Source organism: Phycomyces blakesleeanus (genome assembly GCF_001638985.1).
Source record: "Phycomyces blakesleeanus NRRL 1555(-) unplaced genomic scaffold PHYBLscaffold_3, whole genome shotgun sequence".
In the NCBI taxonomy this organism is placed as follows: domain Eukaryota; kingdom Fungi; phylum Mucoromycota; class Mucoromycetes; order Mucorales; family Phycomycetaceae; genus Phycomyces; species Phycomyces blakesleeanus.
This window is the reverse complement of record NW_017265136.1, coordinates 2249639-2269762: the sequence shown is the minus strand read 5'-3', so window position 1 is coordinate 2269762 and position 20124 is coordinate 2249639. Positions and strand designations below refer to the sequence as shown.

Below are 20124 nucleotides of genomic sequence, written 5' to 3'. Positions count from 1 at the left end.
CAAAAAACGCCCTTTTTTTCCCGTAGTGTTAATAAACTCTCCAATTTAGAACATAATAACATCCACAGTAGTATGTGTAACTAAAATAATTATGTAAAATAAAAAAGCCACATTTAAAAGAGATAATTTACACCACCAGAGAAATTTCTTATTTAATCCTATTCCCAAAAGGGTGTCAGAGTAGACATGTTCATTTCTTTACCATATATGAATGAACAAATTTTTGCAATAGTTTCTAGTCGAAATAAATCACGGATTTAAAAATGCATTTTCCAAAATATTAAAAATGGTTCAAAATAAATTCTGTTTCAAATAAATGGCTTTTATTTTTTATTTCAAAGTAGAAAAAATGTCAAGTTATTTTATATAACTTATAGGCAGAAATATACAATAAATTGAATCTAGTTGTTCTAAGCTAAACAAAAAGGCAGAAAATCCATATCACTCATGATTCTTGAATACAAAAATAACCTAATAAAATATAAATGTAATGAGTATTTCAAGCTTAAAAAATAAGTTAAATAAAAGCTTACCTTTGCCTTTACCAAGAAGCATCTCATAAAAATTTGAATCTCTACAAGTTGAAATGAATAAAAGGTTATTAGTATTCAATTACTTTGTAAACTAGGCGTGCAGTTATTACCTCTTAACTCATTTTGACCAGATGATGAAAAAACTAATTGTCAACAAATGAGGCCCGAGATGAATAACTGCATCACATAGTAAAGTACTTCTCTTATATTATACATACCTCAAAAACAAGAGTACACAGACATATTTCCTATAAAGATAATTACTAGATGTAAACGCACGTAATTAACAAACTTTTGTCAGTAAAGTAGAGTAAGAAACAACACGAAGGATGTAATCCCACACTTATTCAAAATCGATTTAAAAAATTCTCATTGGTCTACTGGCTTTTAATACTAATATCGCATCTCACAGAAATATTTTAAAAAAAATGCTAAGTCATTCTCTCTTGGTTTGCCTTATTTTTATAAATTAAAGAGATATACTTTAATAATAAATAATTGAAGATACAGCTGTAACTTATTAATAAAAATATGTATATATCTTTATATCTTAATTGAGTTGAGTTTTGTCTTAGAAGATTACTTGTGTTAGGCATTTTTTACTAGTATTATATAAGAAACAAAAAAAAATCGTATATTTTTTGTTTGAAATTTCGATAAAGTTGTTTTATATGCTGAAAATCATTGCCTTTGCCGAATTTTAACAGAATTTCTTTTTCATTGCTCAATACAACCTCCGAATTTCCTTATTCAATGCTTTGTCTTACTTGAGCAGCTTTTTGTTGATCAGAAAGGTTTGAAGTAGAACCAAAGCTTTTTTTCTCCTTTATTTGGAAGAGAAAAGATTTAACTTACAAAATTACACAAAGAAAAAATCTCTAGGCCAATTATATTGCTTGGGTACCATACACTACCATATTTGGTTTCTAATTTCTGTGGTGGTGTACACCATCCATAGTGGTCTTGGTAAAATTAGCAGTGTATTTAAAAAAAGCCCTGGATGTTTTTGTGAATTGTTAAATTTAAAAAGCCGGTAATTATTATCGACAAATAATCAGTTAAAACTTTTAGTTAAGCAATCCGCTGGAGATGAAAAAATCTAAATTTTCTAGCTAAATTAACATTCTTGTTAAATTTACACAGACCGCTGTGGATGCTCTAACAGGACCATCTTTCTATCTCTCCGTCCCCCCTTTTATTGTTTTCTAAACTGACCTGATACTGACTATATATGAATAAATTATTGTGGTCATCAAGTCTTTGCTTATTATCTCCCAGACAGACAATGAACCAAAGACACGCCATGTCAGCATCAAAATCAAAGTTTATTCACACACAAACTTCAAATCTTGAGGATTCAGTAGAATTGTATCGATCTGTGGCAGGAATCATTCTAAAGAGACATCCAATGTTAAGCACGAAAGACAATGTGATCATTGAAACAGAGATTCATGAAATTACTCGTAGACCACAAGAATGTCTTTATTTACTAATCAAGAAACCGCGAAAGGATCATGCCTGGCAGTTTCCACAGGGCGGGTCCGAGCCAGGGGAAACAGTAGTCGAAGCAGCGCTTAGAGAGCTTAAAGAAGAGTGTGGGTCCGATCTAAAGGTGAAGGTTAATACGAAGGACATAATTGGAGCCTACAAGTACCGGTTCCCCGTAGAGTTTATTTTGTCACAGAAGCGGTCGAAGAAATACGTTGGAGCAAAGGTGTGTCTATTACAGAATACTACAATGAGAGTATCCAAAAAAAAAACAAAGAAAAACAAAAGACATGTATTGTTATTTTCATTATTAAGAAACTCCTAGGTTAATTTCATAAGTGCCGAGTGGGTGTCAGGACAATGCCAGCCAGACCAGCAAGAGATAATTGACTTTGGCTGGTTAACTCGAGAAGAAATTACTAAATATGTTAGCAAAGAGTACAGGGATGCTATTCTCCCAATGCTAAACTAAGTTATTCCGTGTGAGCGCTACACCTTTTCTCTTTTCTTTTAATAAATAAATAAATAAATAACAAAATATTAAGTCTTGATTATATTATTGTTTTTGCCAATTATTTAGTTAAATTGATGTCAGCGCATTCTTCGTTTTTATTTCTTTCTTCAACAAACAATTTACATTCGTATTATATTTTAGCTGTTGCTTGAATAAAAAGGAATAGTTCTGCCAATCAAGTTCTGACTGAATCTGCCACGAATTAGCTAAATTTATTAGTGTGATCAGTAAGTAGAATAGAATTTGAACAAAATCAAGTATTTATTTTAATGAGATACTTTGGTTTTAATTTACTCAAAATTTAATAAGATTTCATGTTCTGTTATTAACTTTTGATTTTCTTTTATTTTTGTCTGAAAATAAGTTTTGCGTTTTTATATTTTTAAATTGAAACCAAAACTTTAAGTATCAAACTATTGATAAAATGTTAAGAGGTTTACAAACAATGCACCATATACGATGACATGTTGCTCAAGTTTGCAATACAAGGTATAATCAAGTATTCACTAATTAAGCACTTTTACTTATTATTATTATTTCCGAATATTTATGATGCGGCTCTTTTCTATATCCAGGAGTAGAAACGTCGATTCGTAATAAAAAGCAAAAAAAAAAACAGACGAACAAGAACACTGTACCTTAGGAGAAGAATGAATAAATTAAGAAACATTTATCAAAGTGTAATATGCATATTGTGCAAGAAAGTATTGCTTATAATTATTTTACTCTTTAGGATGAAAAGATCGTCCTGACGAGTTGAGAGCGAAAAGATAAAAAAGAAAGCTCCTCGTGTGTCAAGAACAGATAAACCGGATGAAGCTGCTGCTATAATGATCTACAAGTCATAGGATCTCAAGGGCATTCAACTAAAAGACGTTTTATCTTTTAAAATTAGGACACCACCTTACTACAACTAGTAACTCATGAATCTGGCTTATATTAACGGTATACCTTGACTATTACCCTTGAGCCCCTTATGTCAAATAATGCTTTCATACAACATATTCTTTACAGAATTATTTTGTTATCGCCATTTCTTGCATAAAGTTGTATATAGAGCTCAACTTTTTATCAGTTAATATGTCCTATGAGCTGTTTCAGATTTACCAAATGATTTATTTGAGTGATATTTCTGGTATCCAGTTTGCAGTGTTCTATTACCGTTTAACAATAGAAGCATCGCAAAAAAAATGCTCTAGATTGTATCATATTCGGACAATGTACACATATCTGATTCAAACTAACAGGTTCAATCCTACCATCAGCTTAAATGGTATTATTTTCTGTATTCAAGGCGATTGTGACCAAATATAACAGTTATAATGTGGAAATCTTTGAAAATACGATAGCCAGTTATTTCATTTATATAAAAAGAGCAAATTTCAGAGTAATAATTTTTCTATTTATCTACATACATACATACATACATACATACATAAACCTAAATTGAATTTTAGGATCTTTTTGTAACTGCAATAAAGAATATTGCACACAGCCATTTACTGGACAATTTACTGATTAGACCACCAGCTTCTCTCTAAAGACCAGATTAAATATTGTCAGAAAACAAGACTATTACAATGCCTCGATTTTTAGCGTCTCTAAATTTAAAAGCTCACACCAATCCGCAATAAACTACCTAGTATCCCGGTGACCAGAGCCACCCTTTAGAGAGATCCTCAAGCAACTATTTTCAGCCTTAATATACCTCTTAAGTATTTATGTACAGCTGCCTGAGCAACAACAAATCAAAAGGCAGCGGTAAAAGCCTATACTCCTGAGAATGTCTGTATTGTTTTCCTCAACTAGTCTAAAGAGAAGATGTTAAACTTTTGTCCGATCAAGCTCTGTAGAAAGCACAAAACGAACCATCTGTTCATTATACAAGACGATTATTTGTTCACTTGATCATTTTCTTTAAAGAAAAGGTTCAAAAGTAATGCTATAGAAACTGTGATTAATCTCTCAAGCAAATAGTGCAATATATTCTTAAACTCGGTCTACAATGATGGTTATAAGTGCAGGGTACTGTTTGCAAGACGGACTACAACCGATCCATTCGATTTTTTTAAGCGCATGGAAAATGACTTTAATGTCGAGAAAGTTACGGAGTGGATCCTGGGAAAAGAGATGCCTTCGACTCCTATAATTGTGATGGTAGCGCAATACGATTAACAACCAAAGAATGCTACCATGTATCTGATAGGGTTCAACGGATGAGAAATGAAGATGCAAGAAAAGTGACTTTGGAGATCAAATAAATTGAAACAAATGCTACGCCCGTAAAAAACAACATTAAGATAGCAGTTTATACGGCATATCCAATACGTCGTAGCTAATATTCCTATCTTATTTGTTTTAAAATTTCATGGTAGCTAAAATATATTGGAAAAGCTTTAAAAGTAGACAGTAGACTCCGAATAATAGCTACAATAACCTTATAAATGGATCAACAAAGTAAAAAAAAATAGACTGAAGCTTGGGATTGCACATCAGACTGTCCATCCAAGGTAATAAGTCAATCGATTACTGTTTGTATCCTATTTCACTTTAAATTATTTAAGTTATCACCGAAATACTAATCTACGTATGCTTAGAATTGGAGACGTTTCTAAGGTTCCCTTAATTGTCTTTGGAGATGGACTCACAAACAAACCGAATATCCGAGAAAATTTACAAGCTTTTTTTTTTGTAAAACAAAAGATCAGAGAACTATGCCTTCTGGACATCAATGAATTTAACACATCAAAGTTTAAGATCTGTATAAAATAAATCATGCCTTTTGCATTTAATCTCAAGCACGGTTATAAGTAACTAATAAACATGATTATTTGTGACAGGACCTTAGCTGTGTCTATAGACAGCTGTAATGAGCAGAGCATATATCACAAAAAAAAAGAAAATGATAAGATCAGACTTACTGAACAATATATATTCGATGCATTAAATAAACATGACAATATTACTACCAATTAAGCAAATTGCTGATTCAATAAAGAGAAATACATAACTGTATATACTAATCATTTCACAAGAGCCTTTAAGCAAGGATGGATCAATAAAAAGCTATAGTATAAAATAACGTAGGTTTATTAGATACAGTAAGTTCACAAACAAACACTATTTGTACAAAATTCATACACATATATGTATTCATTAAAGGAAATAAGTCAGGAGCCTTTACAAGACCTACATATTTAAAATATAGAATTAAAAGGAAAGTCCCCCTAAAATAGACTTGTGTATTAGTGTACGATAGGGTGAGCAAGTAAGTGAATGGGTGAGCAAGTATAGATATACATGCTCTTAAATGACATGTCATTCCGGGTGTATAGATGTGCCTGTGTTATTCCTATCAACAAAAAGACAAAACCAATATGTAGTTATTGTCTGTCTGTCTCTCTATTTTTTTTTTTGAGAAAAAAATCGACCCTGTTATTCCACCTCCAAAATCAAACCAGTAGTGCGTATTCTGGCTATCAAAAGTCTTGGTTGATATCGGTCATGACTGTATCGTATTATTGTCGATATTTGGACCCTGGTCTTGAGTGAATTTCGGTGGAACAATTTACCTTTGTATCTGCCTGAGGCTTCCAATAATAATAATAATTTCCTAGCTTATTTCTTTTATTCTAGTAACACATAGAGCTGTTCCAACGCCAAAGGGTGAAATGAAAACAAGTAAATTAAAAAACGGCTTTTGTTATCTCAAAGGTCGGTTTTTATTTTGTCATTTGTAGTAATTGCCTTTTTGTTTCTTTTGTTGATGGCCGCGCTTTGGCGTTGGAACAACTGTAGGCTTCGCCACTTGACTTCCAGACTTGTCAATTTGTGAGTATAATATATGACCGCCTAGTAAGATATTTATAATGGTAATGATAATAGTTATAATTAAAAACAGAAATATCGATAGTTTAGATTTGGCCCTCATTATACTATACAATATACAAGATAGTTGGCTAAAGTAATTGAGGAGGGTGGGGGTGGGGGTTATATTTATCTAAGAGGTCTGTAGTACAGACATCCAGGTTAACATTTTCTTTTGTCCAGACCTGTCATTGATGTATAGATTTTATTTTTTTTAAAAAAAATCTTGCATTAGACTATACGACATATGCTTTAAGAAAAATGCAGCTATACTTGTAATTGACGATATAGTATAGCCACAATAACACCATCAAACAAAACAAAACAAAAACAGTAGCACCACAAGACAAGAATAATAACAAAGTCATCTTTTATGAATTGTGCTCCTGCCGTAATATTAGCCGACGTATATGTGAAATATTGTATATGTTTAGACAGGCATTTATGAGTTTGATTTTGTATTTGTATTTGTATTTGAGATGATATATTTTATTTATTTATTTATTTGTTTGTTTGTTTGTTTTTTGCAAGATGATCATACAACACTGAGTCTATAACTATCTCTAGAAGGGGAGTAGATGAATAGGAGTCAAATGTATAATGCATGATTTATACAATGGTTCTCTAAATAATATAAAGTGTAAGGTAAAAAGAAAAAAGAAAAGAAAAAGAAAAAGAAGCCTAATGATAAACTAAGCTCTATATTAATATAAATGATGTTTGGAATGGGACTACGGATATTAGACATTGTTTGACAGCAAATACAGAAACTTTTTAACTTGACTTGTTATAAAGGTATTCGAAAGTAGTCTCATTTTAATAAAACACAGATAAATTCAGTGGAATAGAAAGAAAGAAAGGAAAGAAAGACCTAACACATACACACTGAAGAAGTATGGCAATTTCAAAAGAGCCTTTTTGCTTCTTATTTTTTTTTGTTTTTTGTTTTTAATTAAGTACAAGTCTATTTCAGAACCGAGCTTCAAAATGGTCTAGAATCCCGGAAGATGTTTACGGCATCAAGAAAATGAAGAGGCAAAAACAAATTAAGATAAATAAATAAATAAGTACAGCATATTCTTGCTGTCAAATAAACAACTAAACATGTAAATATATTTCATCTTAATCTCCACCTCCTTTACTTAGGGTACCTGACCAACCCTTGTGATGTGATTATAGATAATTTACATATAAATAAATAACTCTATATAAAGACATGCACTTTATGGTTTTGATGTTTCTCCTTTTGTTTATTAAAGTCAGAATATATCTCATATTGATGGTAGTGAAAATATAGACTCAATTTACCTTGAGAACATTTGGCTGTGCAGGTGGCTGTGATATCTAATAAATCAATAAGGAAAGAAAATGTATACAATGACGACGGTTTTGCTTGCTTGCATTTCTGCACCTTCTCTATATATACAATCATACTTGCTTGTTTTCTGTGTCATATTAAAACCAAAACAAAAAAAGTGACAGAAACACTTTATTTAGTTAGACAGACATGTACACAGAATGCATCATTTACAAACATCATTTTCACTCGGTTTGCCACCTGCTGTACAACTTTTATAATAATAATAATAATATTAAGCTTATCTTGTCTTCAAAAATTTGCCTTTCTTTTCAGTGCATCTCGACTGTTCTGTGACTAGATATTTGAAGCCAAGAAGAAATGATACCTAAAATATGAATTCAAGTATTATTTCTCTTGGGTCTAGTTCCCATCCTTCATCAGAATACCCTGGATTTAGTCTCTAGAATAAAACCACAGGCAATACTCAATTACAACAAATCCAGCCTTTTAATTTGGAGAATTTCTATCCCCTTTACCCCTCCCCCTCTCTTATTCACTATCTTTCAGCTTCAGATTCAGCTCTTTCTCTTTCTCTCTTTCTCTTTCTCGCCTTCTCCTCAAAACCTCCCTCTTTTTCTGCTTCTATCCGTAATTGACTTTGTGTAGAAACCTATAGGCTGGTACATAGATCAGGTTCATATACAAAGAGAGATAGAGAGAGAGAGAGCCTTTTATTCTTGCTTCTAAGATGGAGGCTGTTGTGAATGTAAAATAGAACAGTAAATCTTTGCCGTTAATTGGTTAGCGTTTTCACCACTTCCAAATCAAACAATTCGTTTTTCTTTACATATATATATATATATAATATTCAATTGATCGTCTTGCATTGTAATAAATTTTAGACTATTTAAATCATTTCACAAAAAGCTCATTTATATAGATGTCTTTATGTTAGTTCTGTGTTGAGTATCTTGGTATAAAAGCATGGCTTAGAATACAATAAACGGAGTTTTCTTTCCTAATAAAGAGAATATGGTACGGACGTGTCCCGACCTATTTGCTTTACCTGATTTAATTACATATCCTGTCACTTTATCTCATATTACGAAAAAGCTGATTACTGTTTTCCAGACCTTATTGTATTTTATTGTATTTTATTTTTATGGTGTATTCAAAATTATTTAATACATATTATATACACACACAAAAGCAAGTATATATTCTTATTCTCTTTTAGTGACAATTTTATCCCTTATTGATTCAACGGCAAGATAGTAATATATTGTGTTACTTATTTATTTTGTGTAATTAATTGGTACGCGGTATGTCTTTGCCACAGTAAAAGTATCGATCCGAATTATTATGCAAACAAATCTAAATTCTTATTCTTATTCTTCTGCCCTTTTTTTTTTGGCTTTTTTGTTGCATGCGTTAAAAATTCCCATTGTTTTGAATGTTTATATCTAAAGTTCTTTGTGTCTACAGATTATATGTAAGTATTTTCATCATTGTACATATCATACCTTGAGTATGCTTAAATCATTGTCTTGTACAAGTATATCAACAAAAAGACATGTAGACATTTTTGGTATAAATCCAAGGGGGACACACTATGGCGCATACAAAGATTACGGGAGAACAAACGGTAGATAGTATCTAGAGTATTAGATAATATCTCATTATCATTCTTTTCTTGGTAAAGGACATTATTTAATCATAATACCAATAGTAAATGTGATAGTGGAGACTTTATTTAAATATATACATATATACATATATATATATAACTCAAGTATAATGTTAATGTCAGCAATAAATAACTTACTGCTGGATAGTACATCTGTGTGATTCAAGGGGTTCTTTGTCTGAAAGTAGCTATCAAAGATATTTTAATATTAGCGGATGTAGACTGACGAAGCAGCAACTCTAATATATATATATATTTAATTCACTTGCTTTCAACAGATTGAGAATAACGTCCCCGCGCATCAAGCCAAGGGAAACCAAATGCAATTATCATTTCTTCCTGACTCATTCAGGAACCAGCTATAAAAGACCCCAGTTTATCTAATGTTCTATCCTTTACCATCCACACATTTCCAAATATTCATTCACTTTTTTTTTAAAATAATAATAATAATAATAATAAATTAACAAAGTGGTTCTAATGGCAGTCGACAAATCGATGGACAACATTCAAGTCAAGATCATGAATAAATCTTACAAGGTTGATTCTGCAAAGATTGATGATTCTATAACCGAATCCGAGACAGAATCTTTACCAGAGATTGATCCCGTTGTTGAGAAAAGACTGTTGCAAAAACTAGATAGACGGTTAATAGTTTGGGCCTTCTTTTCCTACCTAACAAACAGTCTTATTCGTAACAACATGGGTAAATATCTATATCGTTTTTTCATTCCATTCAAATATAATTACACTATTATTTAATACCAATACCAATGTTCTTCCTCCCCTCTCTCCTTATTGCTTTTTTTTGTTTTATTTATCTACAATATAGCAAATGCATACACCAATGGAATGGGTACAGACGTTGGAATAGAATCTTCAGATTTCAACCTTGCAGTTAGTCTTTTCTTTGTTGGTTATGTTGTGTATGTATTATAGTATTAATTTATTGATTTATAAAGTCTAATGGCATCTAACATCACATTTACTGTTCAAAAAGACTGCAGGTACCTGCTAGTATGGTGATCAGCCGCCTTCGTCCCAAATACCTTTTACCTACTGCATCTCTCTTGGTGGGCACCACGGCTTGCTGTATGTCTCTGGTTAAGAACCCAGCTGGTGTGTTTGCATTGCGCTTGATGCTTGGCCTATTTGATGCAATTTTCGTTCCATCTCTAGTATTTATTATCGGCAGCTGGTACACCAAAGAAGAACTTGCTAAGCGTACAGCCTTTTACTTGACTGGTAATGAGATATCGGGTGCTGTGGGAGGTCTGATTGCCGGTGGTGTATCTGCAAACCTCAATGGTGCTCTGGGAAAAGCTGGATGGCGATGGCTGTTTATCATTGAAGGATCAATGGCTATCTCAGTCGGACTCACCGGATATTTTCTTCTTCCTGACTACCCCTCTAATACACCCTGGATTCGAGGAGATGAACGTGCGTGTGCTTTATTACGGCTAGAACGTCAAGGCCGAAAGGTTGCCCCGACAAAAATCGGAATGCATACGGCCAAGAACTTGCTCTGTACACCTTATATCTACCTTTTATCAATCGCATATGTCTGCATTCACATCAGCAATAGCATTCCACTGAACTTTGTGATCATCATCAACAAGATGGGATATAGTGCCGCATATTCCAACTATTTAGTGACCCCAATCTATATTCTTTCCGCAATATGTGCTATCGTCTTTGCGTTCATATCTGATCACTACAATGAGCGTGTCTGGGTCATTATCGCAGTCGAGTCATGGGTTGCTTTTTGGTATATGATTCTTTTTGTGGTGAACCAAGGAAACAGTCCATTCGGGTTGATCTTGGCGGGCGCGTTTATGGTCATCCTTGGCATTCCACTCTTTCCTATCTTCTTTACGTTTGTCAACGAAATATATAGTGCTGACTCAAATACACGGGCACTGGCTATCGCAACCGTAAGCTGCGTTGGCAATCTCGTGCCCAATTTTCTTTCAATTGCCATCTGGGCTGTCACAGACGCCCCCGTTTTTAGTAAGTATCACAATTCAAAGACCAAAAAAAAATTATAAACGGGAATGTAATTCTTTGATAATAATTTTCTTTAATTTCTCTATCTGGGTGGAACCCATGAATTTAATAACAAATTATGATTTCTACTTTCTCTACAGGACTTGGCAAGCTCGTCACATTTATCATGTCTATATCTGCTGTAATGCTTATGCTACTGGCCTGGTTCATGATTAAGAAAGAATTCAAATTACCACAATCACTAGAGCACAAAACAAGCGAAAAAGATGCCTCTCTTGACGTTTAAACCATCTCCCTACAGATAGACCACCAAGTATAGTGTTGAGGATACATTTATATAAAATGTATACACATATACATACATAGACACTCACATACGTACACATACACACACATACACATACATACACATACATACACATACATACACATACACATACACACACACACACACACACATATATATATATATATATGTGTGTGTATATAGTCTTGTAATTTAGTCTTCTTTTATTTTATACACTGTAGAAAATACACTTACAGATACAATTATACCCTTTCTAAATTCCAATCAAAAATAAATAAAGCAATAAAGCATCTTGTAAACCTATCAGCCGAAAAGAAGCCATTTATGTTCTGTTAAGGTCTTGTTGATAGTCGAATGCACTCTGAATTTTTGCATTGTTGTTTCTACTTGCATAAAGACTCCATGTTCTAGCCTATTCGAAAGCTTTCAAAACAAAGCAATAGGAATAAAAATGATATTTGAATCACATAATCATTAAAAGAGGTCTAGTGAGACTGTGTGTATGTGTACATATATTAAGATATAAGTGTATAGATTAAGGTATAAATAGAATACAAGATCCTACATTATCAGCTATTATTTCCTATACAAAATAAGAATAATAAGAATAAGAATAAGAATAATACGGCTAAAAATAATAAAAATAAGTCTTTTACTTGCTATATCAAAGAAATAAAGAAAAAATAAGAGAATTTGATCCAAAAATGAAATAAATAATCTTATTCAATCTCAAAGCTAAGTCTTCGAATGGTCTCGGGTTTGAGGACCTCAAGCTGAGAACACATATAGTAGATGTCATCGTCAATCTCAAACGAGTACCTCCGTGCCAGACTCTGGAATGTCAACACTCGTTTTACAACTGTGGCAGTAATGCGATGCTTTCTAAAGTTTACCAGGGACTGTTTAAGTACTGGCGAAATGTCCTGGGGGTGCTGTGCTGTCTGGGCACGATAAATCTTGTGATTCTCATGGCTCTCATGGTCGTCGTGTTTCGAAACAAGATAGGCAGGCTGCTCAGAGTTGAAAACAAGATCCGAAAGGTATATGCCAAGAAAAGGAATACAGCCGCCAAAGGGCATTTTGATTTTGGTCTTCTTGGACGCCTCGTAGTTTGTTCCGGGCATTTCGATCTGTACCTCGGTGGGAGACATTCCATATTCATCTGCTACTGTTGTCATGCTGTCTCGAATGTGCTTCCAGTTACGCATAGGTGACGTGAATGCAGACAACTGGTCCAATTGCCTCATTTCTGCCACACCTACTCGGGACCAGGTCTTCTGAAGACGTGAAACCGAAGGTGATTGCAAACCAAGTAGGATTTGAACAAGGGTAGCAAAGTTTGTGTACATCTTACATTTCTACAATAATATATATATATATAGGTAAAATTAGCTTGGTAAAAATAGAACACTTCTTATATGCTTATACACGTTTATTTTCATCCAAGTTACCTGTGCAAGACGAATAAACTTCTCGATAACCTTTACACGTTCTTCTAATTGTTGAGTTCTGACAATCTCACATGCAACCCATTGGCATACACGGTTAAATCTCTCGATTAGGTGCTCGACACCACCGTGAGCATGCTGCCGGGCAAGTTGAATACGGCGGGTGCGGCGGGTGTAATTACCACCGTTAGAGTACACGCTTCTCTCGCTATCCTCCTGACCAATGTCTTCTTCTTCTTCCTCCTGACCATCCATACGACCAATACCATTTGCTCCCATTTTGGTCCATTGGCAATGTACCATCTCTTCCCAATTTACATTTCCTAGAACATCGCGTTCAATGTAGCAAAATTGCTGGGCCATCTTTCCTGATCTATGAGAGAGAATGAAACTCCGTCTGTAGAGAGCACTGTCCGGGATTTCATCTCGATGAACTCTAATCGATGAGCTAAACCCTTTTCTTTGTGTTCCACCTTTTCTGTCCTCATAGGGTCTTTCGTGTGCGCGCTCGCGTGTACCCGATGTTTCTGCTTCTAATGTTTGTTGATGTTGATGTTGATGTTGATGTTGCTGTGTCTGTACTGTTGTTGTTGCTGTTTGTGTGCGTGACATTGGTGGGAGATCCTGCTCCGTTACACGCGATTGAAAGGTAGTAGTATTAGAGTCTGATACAAGAGAGAATTGTGCCAGACATGTGCTGGCAGCCGCTTCCGTAAATATAGACTGGGTTGTAGGCGCATAGCTAATTTTATCATCATCGCTTTCTGTTTCATTGACCTGCAGCCCGATGTCATGCTCAGTGAGAAGGGTACGTGACGCAAGATGACCCAAATAAATGGGTCCATTGTTACGTCTCAAATTAACATCATTTAGGCTGTCGAGGAAAGTACGGCTTCTTTCTTCATTTTCGACAGCAGTAGCAAGTGCAGTTAGAGTATGATGTCTGTTGTCTCTATCAATACTTGCTCCACGTCTTCTTCGAAGCTCCATGCTACGACGACGCTCAGAATCGGCTAGCAAAAGAACACTGAATCTACGACATTCTATAAGTGAAGCCGTATTATCTCCAGAGCAACGGCCACAACCGCATGCTTCAGAATCCAACATTGCATCTTCGCCACCCTTGCGAAGCTCCTCTGCAATCCGACTGACAACCAGGCCACCACTGCCGGTATAATTCGAACCTGGATTTTTGTCTGATGATTCCTGGAATAGGTCTGGTCTGACCATATTGAAATGTTCGACACTTTCCCGAAGAGCAGCTGACACCGGTTGTGGAGTTGAGTGACTTCTTTTGGCCTTTGTTTTCGTTACGTGAGGATGTACAGATTCTCGGGATCGCATTGCTTCTTCGAGGTGAATAGGTCCATTTTGATGAGCTAGCTCCTGATGATGGGTAAGTTCCTGGGTTTGAACAATGTGTACCTGGGAAGGATAGCCAAATTCAGGGGAAGTAGCTGAGGCTAAAGGGATAGACTGGACTGGTACGGGTGCCGGTTCTGGCACTAGTACAGGAACTGGCGCTGGTACTGGTGCCAATGTTTGTTCTGGTGCCAGTACTGGTACTGGTGCTGATGTTAATGTTGGTGTTAGTACTGGTGCTGGTGCTTGAACTGAAACTGGCGCCTGACGAGGGAGTATGATAGGGCTTACAGTAGAGGAAAGATCTTTGGGCTCACTAGCTGTTTTGAACACCTTTGCCAGCTTCTTTCCTAGACCACGCTTTGATTGCTCATTGGAGGGTGTGGTCAATACAGAGACTTCAATAGGAGGAGGGTACATGGCACTAGTCTTCTCATACGGAACGGCCTGGAATGCATCGAGTTCTGAATCGGACACTTTTGGAGCACTCTGCTTCTTTCGACGCAATAGCTTTTTTCCAAGTCCTGCAGGGGTTTCAGGCTCTGGCAAGGGTGTAGCTTCGGGAACTTCCACAACTTCTGGTACCTTAGCTTCTTCTACAGCTTGGATAATTGGTGATATGGTATTAGGAGTGATAGGTGCAGATATAACAGAAACAGGAGCAGGAGCAGGAGCAGGTGGGAGAGGGACTGCTGGTATCTCGTGGGCCATTGAAGCTTCGCGCAAACTCTTTTCACTCTTTCGTTTCTCAATGCTCTTTTTCGAAAGTCGTCTCGAAAGACCATTAGGAACACCGGCTCCTTTGTATTGCTCCTTGATATCTAGTTCACGTAGTAACTCTTCTGGCAAAATTTCTCCTTCAGCGTTCTTTTCTGTTTGTAGAGGCGCTGGTTTGGAATTTGGGAAGGGGAATTGTGGTACGTCTACTGATACTTTTCTGCACCATCTATTGGAAGGAATACGTCTAATTCTGTGTGGCGCGTATATTTCACGATAATTAGGCATGTCCTCTGAGCCCGTCTGATTCAATGCGCTCAGAACAGCATTCATGACGCCATGCGGGTTTCTTCTATCCCTGGATAGATTGTCTTCAAAATCAGTAGAGTCGACACGTCGTCTGGGCTCGTATCCAAAGTCTGCAGATACTACATCTCGTCTTGTCTCTTCTTTCCAATCAGTTGAATCAATGCCTCGTGTTGGCTCGTATCTAAAATCAGCAGAATATACATTTCGCTGTGGATCATATTTCCAGTCAGTAAACTCCACTTCTTGCATTGGCTCGTCTCTGGATTCTGGAGAAAATCTTCCATGATCAGATTCTTGTCTCCAATTTGTCGAATCAATCTCGCGCCTCCTCTCATAGCTAAAATCGGCCGAGACTACATCTCGTCTTGATTGATCCACCCAATCAATAGAATTAAGTCCACGTCCTGGCTGATCCATAAAATCTGCAGAGACTACACCCCGGCTCGGCTCATTCTTCCAGCCTTCTGAGACCACTTTTTGACTAGAGACATCTCTATATTCAGCCGAGACCACTCTTTGACCATTCTCCTCTTTCCATTCTGCAGACACAGATGGTGTGGCTATTTCCGAACTTGAAGACGGGTAACGATTATCAACTGATATTGGAGATTCTGGGTTTTGAAGACCAGGTAAAGACTGCCCCAAAACTGGAAGTTTGGGTGCTAATGATGTCAAAATAGATGTTTCGGGACCAACGTGAGCAGCAGCAAATCCAGGTGACTCTTCTTCTTCTTCTTGTTTTTCTGACACTGAAAAAAATTCGACACGTCTTCTCTCATCTTCTTCTTCACGTTGTCTACGCTCCTGCTCAATTTTGGCTGTCAACATCGCACCTTTCAGATCATGATAAGACGCGGCGTCATTTATGTCCAGGGTGTCAGTTACACCAGATCCGTGGGAGTGGTCGTCATATTCATAATCATCTTCCTCGCTCACAGATCCCACGTCGGATCTACCTGGTGTCAAATCACTTTCTAACGAGTCTCCAGAGACGATACTAATACGTGAGCTGTAATTTGGCATGGACGCTAGATTATCATTTGACATTGATTGAAGACCTTCCTCATCTGATAATTTCTTTTTCTGATCAACCCGTTGAGTGGAAGCTGATTTCATTGCCATTATAGCATCCCCTCGAGCTGAGAACGAGTCTTCGTGGATAGTTTTTGTTGGAGAAGACTGCATCTCGGCTCCTTTGACCTCGGATGAAGCTGAGCGCTGCTTGGTCAGATTTCGTGTACCGTCCATTACGTTACCAATATGGGAGCTGTTCTTGGCGTTCACACTTCCGATCACAACAACAGGCGCAAAACGAGCATCCTGAACCGCCATGTTACCATTGTGTTGCCCACCAACGTCCACGCCACTCACTAAAGCAGTCTTCCGACGGATTGCACTTTGAGACAGCTTGGCCCTAACCATTTCTTCCACTTTTTCCTGGCCAACTGTAGGTGGAGGAGGTGCAATAATCTTGACACGTTCTGAGCTGGAGCCACCGTAGTACACCTTTTTCAGCCGGCGCACAACACGCTTCAATCCCTTGACGATCCGTTGGTCTCGGGGAGACCTTTTTACAAGTGGGTGGTTGGGAAGCAAGTTTAGGAACGAAGTAAGGATAATACGAAGATCTCGAGAAGGAATAAAGTCATGTACGAAGTAGTTGGAAAGCCAATGTCGGATTACTACAAATGTTCTGTTTGACACCATGGCGCCAATGCCGATGAATGAGACCAATGAAATTCAGGCTTACCAAATCAAATAATTTACCTAATTCTCACTACACGCCTATCTTCATCGTCATCCTGAAGGGCCCATCTAAATCTCAAGATAAGAAGTTTACAGAGCTGTGTCGGATGAATAAAGGTTCGGTAGGTCAAAAAGAAGTCGGTCATGTATGTGTAATCTAATGGTCATCGATTAATATCACTTTTTCTTTTTTATTTAATCTATACTTTATTTTATGTTTGGTTTTTGTTTTACCAAGCGTGTTTGTCAATTTCTCTACAAGCTTTTCAACAGAAGCGGCCTCAATGACCTGAGGAATGTTTTCAAGCAATTGAAGCTGTGAGACAGCATCGTCAATTTCTTTTTCCTTTTTGCTGTTCTTTCGTCCAAAGGCTCTTCGCAACAAGAGAGTGCTTTTAAACTCATTATTACTACCACTTTCATCCGAATCATAGTCAGTATGATGGTGTGACCGAAATGGTAGCATCATTAATGAGTTGGACCGACGCATGGTTTTACCAAACTTGGAGGCATCCGAGAGGAATTGGCTTGACCACCGACTTGGTGCGATGCGCGGTCTTGAATTCGTGGCTCTTGAGGACTTTAGGATGTTACTAGATGTAGTATTGGTGGAAAATCCCTTAAGAGGTGGTCTGCCCGGAACATCATCTGAGGCTCTCAGTGTTGAGAAAGATGAGGTTGTGCTAGCAGCCGATGAAATTATGGATGATTTTTGGTGAGTGGTTGCCATTGCAGCCGAAAGGGCAACAGGATCAGGACCCCAAATAATAATTCGATCATCATCGTCTGCCTTGAGGAGATCAAAGATTGCTGGTGGGTAATCGATAAACAGGAGGGGCGGTGCAACATCCTGGTCTGCGCCTTTTTCGTCTGATTCAACCATTATTTTCTCAGAATCCCTTTCCATTGGTGTATCAGGTACAGTCTCAAGTGCGATTGTAGGTACAAGAGGATCAACTCGAGAGCGTAATGTAAAGTTAGTACTTATAGAAGAGAGTGACTGAGTACGTTGGATGGGTGTCATTGAGTGTAGAAGAACTGAGGATGGGTTAGCCGGAAACATCAACTCAATTCCATTCTCGTCTTCGATAAGAAAATCGTTGAATCGACTAACAACAGGAATATCAGGTAGAAGATAGGTTGATTGAATGGTAGTTGAAGGAGATGACACAGATGCAGTTAGTCGTGTTCTGGCGGCCATTCCAAGTTTACTTGATATTTCTTTTGTCTTTTGTTCAGATATTTCACGGGATTCTTCAGCCTGGGAAGCCAGGGCCAGAAAAGGATCGAGAATGGATATGCGCCGTGATTTGCGAGATTCTTCTGGTCCAGCAGAGCTCTCATCGCGTCGAAGGTTGGCAGATAGTCCACTGCTTTCAGGAGCTTGACGCTCCCACAACATCTTTGATTGGGTGTATTCTCGCACACCAAATACTGTAGCAAGTGCAGCACGTTCTCTGCCACCTTCGCTAGCGTCATTCATTAGCTCAGGTGGAATGAGGGAGTTGTTTCGTTTGCGCGCTGGAATTGCGGTCTCTTGGGGTAATGGCATGAATGTTGTCATTGCAGCTGCTTGTGTGTAGTGATCGTTCGGCTCCATAGCTTCGTTATTTGTATCTAGGATTTCATTTATGTGCTGAAAGCTACTTGAATTGAGCCAATAATATAAAGTAAGGGAAATTGTCCAACGATCGTGTTTTAACTTGGTTGAATATAGTTACCTTGTATTTGAGTAGTTTTCATTATTTCGGTCTTGTATATCGTTGAGAGGGAGTGTCCATGAATTGGACGATAGGGGATGGTCCGCCATAAGAGAATATAAAGAGGGGATGGAGTGGTGAAGTGGTGTATCGGTGATGTTTGGGCTGGCGGTGTTGGTGAGGAAGGTGGCTATGGACAGATTGTTTAGAGGTAGAGTGGCAATTGAGCCATAAGTGTATGATTTGGAAAGAGAGTAAAGAGAAAAGGTGAAATTGTAAGCAATACCAAAGTTTGAGAGTCTTTTCCGTCAAATGAGGCACCCGGGCAGGTCTTACTCCACATGCCTTATTGACAATTCGAAGTCTGTACGTACCACCATTCTTGTGGGCATGTAATACGAAGGGCAAATCTTGCGTTCACCCACACGCAACAGTGTACAAGACTAGAAAAAAAAAGGAACAGAAGGACAGTCGTGCTCCTTGCCTTTGGTCTAGACGATCCGATACTTGCCCCACCAACCCTGGGCATTTGATTCAAGGTTGACTCTTTACTATTGCTCAAAAAAAAGAGCAAGAGGTATGATTTAGTTTTTTTGCACTACGTTTACCGCGTGGTTTGTGAGTGCAAATGTGTTAAGTGTGAAAGTTTGTGCTTCCCGAAACAGTAAGACAGTGCGTGGTATGTCGCCTACTAAAAAAAATCCGCTTTTGACTTTGAGGAGACCTGAGACGATCATTGTTTTAGTCAAGCGCATGTCAATTTTGAAAATCCTGGCTATTTATTTTGGCCATATAACTCTTTCATTTTTTTTTAAAAAAAAAAAAACTTAAAAAAGTAGTAGTTTATATAAAAGTGATGGGAACATAGCCAGTTAATGACTGTGTGTAAAGCTATAAGCAAAAGTGCAATTCTTTTTGTTCTATTCTCTATAAAGAATATATATAAAATAAAACGGATAGGAGCACAATTTTGGTATTTAGAAAATGCCTACACAATATTTTTATTCCGGAGAGACAATTTGTCGATAAGCCGATGAGAACCAACTATAAATGATTCTTAGACAGTCGCACCATAATTCATTAATATATATATATATATATATATATATATATTCACCCTCCCATTTCCATTTGAACAC

At 36.8% G+C, this 20124-nt stretch overlaps 5 protein-coding genes across 5 annotated transcripts; 4 read left to right on the top strand and 1 right to left on the bottom strand.

Annotated features, from left to right (window-relative positions):
• Positions 1-1836: 1836 nt before the first annotated feature.
• On the top strand, positions 1837-2493 carry PHYBLDRAFT_62413 (hypothetical protein; the record flags this gene model as incomplete). The annotated part of the gene is made up of 2 exons (XM_018440967.1): positions 1837-2247; positions 2347-2493. 2 exons carry the CDS (start codon positions 1837-1839, stop codon positions 2491-2493), a joined length of 558 nt encoding a protein of 185 aa, XP_018296867.1.
• A 1122-nt stretch (positions 2494-3615) lies between these two features.
• On the top strand, positions 3616-4710 carry PHYBLDRAFT_163919 (hypothetical protein; the record flags this gene model as incomplete). The annotated part of the gene is made up of 3 exons (XM_018434892.1): positions 3616-3782; positions 3853-3922; positions 4513-4710. The coding sequence occupies 3 exons, from the start codon at positions 3616-3618 to the stop codon at positions 4708-4710; spliced, it is 435 nt and encodes a 144-aa protein (XP_018296866.1).
• Positions 4711-5850: 1140 nt separating this feature from the next.
• Positions 5851-7433, top strand: PHYBLDRAFT_62415 (hypothetical protein; the record flags this gene model as incomplete). The annotated part of the gene is made up of 6 exons (XM_018440968.1): positions 5851-5914; positions 6172-6216; positions 6276-6366; positions 6437-6499; positions 6638-6692; positions 7359-7433. The coding sequence occupies 6 exons, from the start codon at positions 5851-5853 to the stop codon at positions 7431-7433; spliced, it is 393 nt and encodes a 130-aa protein (XP_018296865.1).
• Positions 7434-9911: 2478 nt separating this feature from the next.
• On the top strand, positions 9912-11437 carry PHYBLDRAFT_107518 (hypothetical protein; the record flags this gene model as incomplete). The annotated part of the gene is made up of 3 exons (XM_018428001.1): positions 9912-10095; positions 10222-10315; positions 10390-11437. 3 exons carry the CDS (start codon positions 9912-9914, stop codon positions 11435-11437), a joined length of 1326 nt encoding a protein of 441 aa, XP_018296864.1.
• A 988-nt stretch (positions 11438-12425) lies between these two features.
• Positions 12426-13541, bottom strand: PHYBLDRAFT_90313 (hypothetical protein; the record flags this gene model as incomplete). Its single annotated transcript, XM_018443748.1, has 5 exons — positions 12426-12626; positions 12702-12794; positions 12873-13061; positions 13155-13355; positions 13452-13541. Coding segments are annotated over 5 exons (774 nt in total), but the record flags the coding sequence as incomplete, so codon positions are not given.
• Between the last annotated feature and the right edge of the window lie 6583 nt (positions 13542-20124).